The 7,741-nt window shown below is 43.9% G+C and overlaps 1 protein-coding gene across 1 annotated transcript in view; it reads left to right on the top strand.

Moving 5' to 3' along the window:
- Positions 1-272: 272 nt before the first annotated feature.
- Positions 273-7,741, top strand: part of Mcm6 (minichromosome maintenance complex component 6) — a 40,138-nt gene continuing 32,669 nt past the window's right edge. The window contains 3 exon segments of the mRNA XM_013030804.1: positions 273-455; positions 3,273-3,419; positions 5,149-5,447. Coding sequence (XP_012886258.1) covers positions 349-455; positions 3,273-3,419; positions 5,149-5,447 — 553 coding nt within the window. The 5' untranslated portion in view covers positions 273-348.

Below are 7,741 nucleotides of genomic sequence, written 5' to 3'. Positions count from 1 at the left end.
CACTTTAGACGAAGATCCAATCTTTATACTCTTCCCAAAAGCCCAATGGACGCCCAAGAGACGACTAGCCGCGCAAGCGCACACGTAGAAGCCTGGCTTTCTTTCGGTCTTTGCATTTGGCGCGAAATCCACGCTCCGTTGGGTGGAGCTCTGAGCGAAGCCGTCATTTATTGGGCAGGTTTGGCGCGAAATCCCTTAGCTCCTGCGCTACGATTGGCTCCAGCTGTCCCGTTCGGCGAGAGGGGCGGGACCGGAGCGCCGGCGGCGCGCGCAAAGCGGCAGCGTCCTAGAAGAAGCGACTCGTGGCGGTGGAATTTGGCGGCGGCGCTCCTCTAGCCGAAAGCAGCCATGGACCTCGCGGCGGCAGCGGAGCCGGGTGCCGGCAGCCAGCACCAGGAAGTGCGCGACGAGGTGGCCGAGAAGTGCCAGAAACTGTTCCTGGACTTCTTGGAAGAGTAAGTCTGCGGCTCCCGGGGCCTCCCTGGTCGCCCGCGGTGTCGGGGCCGGGCGGGGCCGGGATGCCTGCGGGCGCGCGTTCCGGAACCGCGAGGGGTCGCGCGCCGGGGACGAGCGGCCCGGGCCCCATGTTAGAACGCAGCCTAGGCCGCGGCCGAGGGTGACCTGAACCTGGTGGGCGGGTTCGGGGGGGCAAAAGCCGTTTTGAGGCTCGCGGTGCCCAGGGTTTGATGCTTGCACCTTTGCCTTTTGGCTTGGACTGCACACGGCCCCGCGAGGCTGGTGTTTCCGTGACTCTGGTGACGTGTGGGGAAACTGAGGCTCGGCAGGGCTAAGCCACCTGTTCTTCGGGCCCGCGAGCTCCGCGTGGTTCCGTGGGAGGCGGAGCTGGCCCGGCTTCGTGGCGGAGCCGCCGTGGACCGCCCGGCCTCGAGTCTGGAGGCTGGATTTTCGTGGGGTGGGGGGCGCCGCAGCGCTTGGTGCCGGTGCGTTGATGAAAGTTACAGCCGGCAAGTTGTGCTGTGCGGAGGGCCGACCTCCGCCCTGTTCATAAAGAGAAATCGCGGCATACTCCCGAGCCGCGTCCTCTTCTCCAGTTAGATGGCTAGATTCCTGGCCCACTGAACAACTCCTTCACCTGCACCGCATTCGTTAACTTTTCTTGGTGCAGGTAAGCTAGTGCTGTCCTTTGGTGTTGGGACTCTGCCGACTCCAGGAAAAAACGTCAGCCAGTTGGAGATGTCTTAGAAATTCGGTTCTTTGGGGGCTGGGAAAGTGGCTCAGTGGTAGAGTGCTTGCCTTACATGCATGAGGCCCTGGGTTGGATTCCTCAGCACCACATAAACAAATAGAAAAAAGCTGGAAGTGGCACTGTGGCTCAAGTGGTAGAGCACTATCCTTGAGCTGAAGAGCTGAGGGACAGGCCCCGGGCCCAGAGTTCAGGCCCTACGACCGGCAAAAAAAAAAAAAAAAAAAGAAATTCGGTTCTTTGAATTATAGCAGTTACACATGTGTGTGTGTCCTGCGCACGCATATACTTGAAGCACAAAACTTTGCTCTTTAACCATTTTTTAGTGCCTATTAAAAAGGGCATTCACCTGGAACAACTATTTTCATGCCCCAAACTCACCTCTGAGTTCATTAGCCCTGTTAACCCCTTCTCCTAGCCATCACCCTTTTACCCTGTTGCTGTACATATTTGTCTTTATTTGTGTGTGTCTGGCTTATTTTACTAAGCAAAAAGTGTGTGTGGTAGCTTTTATCAGAATTTCTTTTTAAGGCTGAATAAAATTGATTATATATGGATTACACAGCACCTTGTGCATAGCCATTCAGTGACTTGGGTTGCTCCTACATTTGGGTTGTTTTGAATAATGCTGTTCTAGGGAGTTTTGTTTTTATATAGAACTGTAATTCAGTTTCTATTTCTCTGCTTTGGGCAATAGTCTACGCTCAACAGCTAGTCATCTCTCAGACCCCAACTAAAAACTCATGAAACACTATACACTTGTAGACTGAAATCACTAATTATTTCTTAGATGTTGGGAGCTCATGAACGGAGAGTAGAACTACCATTACATAAATCTTCCTGTCTGCAACTTTACCTGGAATAGAAATCCTAAACTCTACCTAGCACCACATCATCTTAAAAGGATTTTGAATAAGTAAATGTTCCAATAGGTAACTTATGTGTCTTTATCATATAGCTATGTATCTTAGCTAGTGATAAACAAGACAGTATCTGTACTTGTACAAAATAAACAAAAAGAAATCCACAAAAAACCTTTGGGTTTGCTATTGCAGATTCTTCACTCCTGTTTCATTTTTGAAAAGCTGCATCAGTCACCATGCACATACCTCTCATTCCTTCCCTGAGTTTGCCACATACTTGCTATCATCTGTAGCCAAATTTTCACCACCTGTTTTTCTTTAAATTTCATTTTTAATGACTCTTCAAGGCAGAATTGTAGTGTACCTTTAAATGGATGAATCTTTTCCAGATACTCCTATCAGCAGAATTGGTTAATAGTAACACATTTATTGCGGTTCTCATTAGTAGGAACATTTTTCTTCCTTTTTTTTCCCCATCCATTATAGGGCATCTGGGCTGTTTCCTAAACTTGGCTATGGTAAAAAGTACAGAAATGGACATGAGTGTGCAAATGCCTTTATTGTATCCTGGCTTGTGACCTTTTAGATAAATGTCCAAGAGTAGAGTTTCCATAGTGGTGGCACTAATTTACATTTTTCTTCTTGTTTACTTGACTGTCACCTGTGTCATAACAGGTTGTATATTGAAGAATGAACATAGTATATTTAGAAAAGTTGCTTTTGCCTCAGAACTAAAAGAACAAAGTTGTGATGCTCTGCTTGGCCTTTTGGGAGAAAAAAAATCACAATTTAATTTTGTATGTGTATTTACATTTTTCCTGAGCTCTTGAAAGGTTGACATATCCTTTTTTTTTTGTATTTTTATTCTGCTTTTAAGATTTATATATTCTTTTGTTGTTGGGAATTGAACCCAGAGTCTTGATGTACATGGTAGCTAATCATTGCGCTGAACCACTGAGATGCATCTCTAAGCCTTTTTTCCACTTCTATATCAAGTACTAAAAGAAATTGAATGTTTTAATTTGAGTTTACTGATTCAACATTTTCTGGGTAAGTAATTTGTCCCAAGTTACAGAAGTACTAAACATAGGCTTCTCTAACCCTAAAGCTGACAGTCTTTAATGATGTCCTGAATTATCAAGTATCTGTATTCTTATTTTCACTGCTTAATTTCTCTGTTTGCCCTGATTTATGTGTGTCTGTAGGTTCCAGGGAAGTGATGGAGAAATTAAGTATCTGCAGTTAGCAGAGGAGCTAATCCGTCCTGAGAGAAATACACTGGTTGTAAGTTTTGTAGACCTGGAGCAATTTAACCAACAATTGTCCACCACAATTCAAGAAGAGTTTTACAGGTATGGGTGAATTAATTTCCTTTACTTCGAATAGTAGAGTCTGGGAAGCTAGCTGGACTGGAACTGGACTTATACTTCGAAACAGAAGGACAGATGGTTGACACAGTTATTACTTCCTTCCAGAGAAAGGCCCTTTGTTAGTGGTCCTTTTAGTGCTTCTCTGAACTCAATCTAGGCCTTGGTGCTCAATTTTTTTCATGTCAAATGTTGAAAACCTTCGTTTTCTACACTTGCTTTGTGATAGGAATTTAATGCTATTGCTTTGTCATTTGATCCATTTCCACTAGAAATAGATGCTTTGCCAAAGTGTTTAGTAGGTGTAGATACAGACTTAACTATAAAAGTTAAATATATGTGTGTGTATATATTTTAGAGTAAGAGTCAAATCATATGTATGTTTACAATCCCACCAGTCATGGATAACCACTACTAGTAATTCTAGCAAACATTCTAGGAACCACCCAAATCTGCAAGTGTAGCGTTGTATAAAGACCTCATTTCATTTTGCTTTATTATATGTATTATTGGGATCATAATATAATTAGGAAAATATGCCCTCTTTCCCTTAACAGAATAACATGGTTTTCCATGTTACAGAAATTACTTTAAAAATTGTAATTGTAATTGGAGCCAGGTGTTGGTGGTTTACTGCCTGTAATCCTAGCTACTCAGGAGGCTGACATCTAAGGATTGCAGTTCAAAGCTACCCCATACAGAAAAGTTCCTGTCAGACTGTTATCCACAATTAACCATTCAAAAACCAGAAGTGGTGCTATGGCTTAAGTGGTAAAACTCTAGCCTTGAGCACAAAGAGGCTCAGAGATAGTGCCCAGGTCCTGAGTTTTAAAGCCCCACAAGCAACCAAAAAAAAAAAAAAATGTAATTGGAGGAGTAGAAATGGAGTGATTAGACACGAATATCAGGCCCTCATTGTGTTTTTAATTGTCAGGAAAAACTTTGTCCATAGATACCTACATTGAATAAATGATCATCTAAATATAAACAGATTAAGTTAATATTGTAAATAGTGAGTGGAAATGAAACCCAGGATAAAGAGTAGTTTTGTTTTCCTGATAGGTTAAAGAGACAAGAGACTATATCTTTTCAGTGTTTCTAGTCATAGTGACCATCAATAATGGTTATAGAGGGATGATGAATGGTTTATTGTGAAAGCATACAAAGGAAAACTGTAGTACTGACAGGTGAGAAAGGTAGCTCAAGCAGAAACAACTTTGCTGTAGCTGGTGTATAAGACAAGCAGCAGTTCTCACTTGAAAGTAGCTATTATGTCAGAAGGTGGCTTTAATCGGGCCGTAGCACACACCTGTCTAACCAACTAGCATTTATGTCAATTTGTGCTACTTAGTAATATCACCAGGCCTCATCCATTTTTTTCTTCAAATATATCATCAGGCCTCATCCATTTTTTTCTTCAATTAAAAGTGAAGGGCCAGGGGCTGGGAAGGTGGCTCAGTGGTAGAGTGCTTGCCTTGCATGCATGAGGCCCTGAGTTTGATTCCTCAACACCACATAAGTAGAAAAAAAAAAGCCAGAACTGGCGCTGTGGCTCAAGTGGTAGAGCGCTAACCTTGAGCTGAAGAGCTAAGGGACAGCGCCCAGACCCAGAGTTCAGGCCCACAACCGCACCAGGAAAAAAAAAAAAAAGTGAAGGGCCAGAATGATTTAGTTTATGCTTCTAGGTATCAGTTAACTGGTTTTTGTTTTTCAGAGTCTACCCTTACCTGTGTCGGGCATTGAAAACCTTCGTCAAAGACCAAAAAGATATCCCTCTTGTCAAGGATTTTTATGTAGCGTTTCAAGACCTACCTAGCAGACACAAGTAAGAACCCTTTTGAAAGAAAATAACTCAGCAGATAGTTTCAGTATCATTTAGTAGTCAAAAAACCTCGGGAACTTTGGTGGCTCACATACATATAATCTTAGCTACTGAGATCTGAGTAAAAGTTCAGAGGCAGCCTGGCCAGACAAATCCTTGAGACACTTTATCTCCAACTAAACAGCAGAAAAGTGAATTGGAAGCTTGGCTCAAGTGGTAGAGCTCCAGCTCTGATTGGGAAAGCCAATTAAGAACTTGAGGTCCTGAATTCAAGCCTCAGTGCTGGAATGGGGCGGGTGGGGGGGGGGAGGCCTTGATTGTTTTTTATTTTTTGGTAGGCTTCAGTTTTCTTAGATTTCCCTGAGCTTTTATGCTCACAGGTAGAGTTCTACCATTTGAGCCACAGCTCTACTTCCAACTTTTTTAGTATGATAATGGATATAAAAGTCTCATGGAATTTCCTGTTCATTCAGGCTGGCTGTTAACCACGATCCTCACATCTCAGTTTCTTGAGTAGCTAGGATTACAGAATGGGTCCACTGATGCCCAATGTAGCTGAGTTTTGTGAGATTTGGAGTGCTTTTTAGTGAAATGGGGCATTGGGTCAAGTAAAAAAGGAGGAAAACTGACAGGTGCTGGTGGCTCATGCCTGTAGTCCTAGCTACTCAAAAGGGTAAGATCTGAGAATCGTGATTCAACACCAGCCTGACAGCAGTCTGTGAGACTTTGTGTGTGTGTTGGGGGGTGGGGGGAGGAGAGAGAAGGTAATGGGGCTTGAACTTGGGGCCTGGACTCTGTCCCTAAGCAATTTTGCTCAAGGCTAGCACTCTACCACTTTGAGCTACAACCTCTCTTCTGGTTCTCTGGTGATTGATTGAAGATAAGAGTCTCATGTACTTTCTTGCCTGGGCTATGAACCATGATCCTCAGATCTTAGCCTCCTGAGTAGGTAGGATTACAGGCATGAGCCACCAGCACCTGGCACTGTGAGACTCTTTATCTCCAATTAGTCACCAGAAACTGGAAGTAGTGCTGTGGCTCAAAGTGGTAGTGTCTTAGCCTTGAACAAAAAGAGTTCAGGGACAGTACCCAGGCTCTAAGTTCAAACACCACAACTGACAAGAAAAAAGGAAAACTGAGAACAGTTGCAGAAACTCATGACTATAAGGACTTTCTTTCAGTTTAAATGCATAACTTTTAAGTGTCTCTTCAGCAATTATTTTAAAAATAAATTTATTTGAAGAAGCATAGAAATATTTGTCAAACTTTGCCACATTTAAACTTTGAATAGTTATAGTAACAAAAATCACAAAATTATAAAATTGTATAAAATGGCTTGTGAAATAAATATCTTACTTGAATATAAAATTTTCCCTGGTCTAGGAATGTGGCTTAGTAGAGTGCTTGCCTAGCATGCATGAAGTCCTGAGTTCAATTCCTCAGTACCACATAAAAGTCTGGAAGTGGTGCTGTGGCTTAAGTGGTAGAGTGCTAGCCTTGAGCAAAAGAAGCTCAAAGACAGTGTCCAGGCCCTGAGTTCAAGCCCCAGGACTGGCAGAAAAAAAGTAAAATTTTCCATAACTTTATGAGAGCAACTTGTTTCGTTTTTTAGAAAAAGTAGTGGGGCTGGGAAGGTGGCTCAGTGGTAGAGCGCTTGCCTTGCATGCGTGAGGCCCTGGGTTCAATTCCTCAGCACCACATAAGCAAAAAGAAAAAAAGCCGGAAGTGGCTCTGTGGCTCAAGTGGTAGAGTGCTAGCCTTTTTTTGTTTGGGGGGGCGTCCGGTCGTGGGGCCTGAACTCTGGGCCTGGGTGCTATCCCTCAGCTCTTCAGCTCAAGGCTAGTGCTCTACCACTTGAGCCACAGCGCCACTTCGAGCTTTTTTTCTTTTTGCTTATGTGGTGCTGAGGAATCGAACCCAGGGCCTCAGGCATGCAAGGCAAGCGTTCTACCACTGAGCCACCTTCCCAGGCCCAGAGTTCAAGCCCCACGACCAGATCCCCCCCCAAAAAAAAAGAAATAGAAAAAGTAGTAATAAGCCAGTTGCTGGTGGTTCATGCCTATAATCCTAGCTACTCGGGAATCTGAGATCTGAGGATCGTGGTTCAAAACCAGCCCAGGCAAGAAAGTCCATGAGACTCTTTATCTCCAATGAACCACCAGAAAACCAGAAGTGGCTTTGTGGCTCAAGTGGCTGAGCACTAGCATTGAGCTGAAAAGCGGAGGGACAGTGCCCAGGTTCAGAGTTCAGACCCCAGGACTGACAAAAAAAAAGTAGTAAAATATTTGTATATTAAGAGGAATCATAATTTTTATTTTTGTTTATTTTGTTTTTGCTGGTACTAGGAACTTGAACTCAGGGCCTGAGCACAGTCCTTGAGCTTCTTTTGTTCAAGGCTAGTGCTCTACCACTTGAGCTACAGCGCCACTTCCGGTTTTCTGGTGGTTTATTGAGATAGGAGTCTCACGGTCTCTCCTGCCCGGGC

Source organism: Dipodomys ordii, unplaced genomic scaffold, assembly GCF_000151885.1.
Source record: "Dipodomys ordii isolate 6190 unplaced genomic scaffold, Dord_2.0 Scaffold133, whole genome shotgun sequence".
Taxonomy (NCBI): domain Eukaryota; kingdom Metazoa; phylum Chordata; class Mammalia; order Rodentia; family Heteromyidae; genus Dipodomys; species Dipodomys ordii.
Note: the sequence above shows the minus strand (reverse complement) of the source record. Positions and strands in the feature narration are given on the sequence as shown.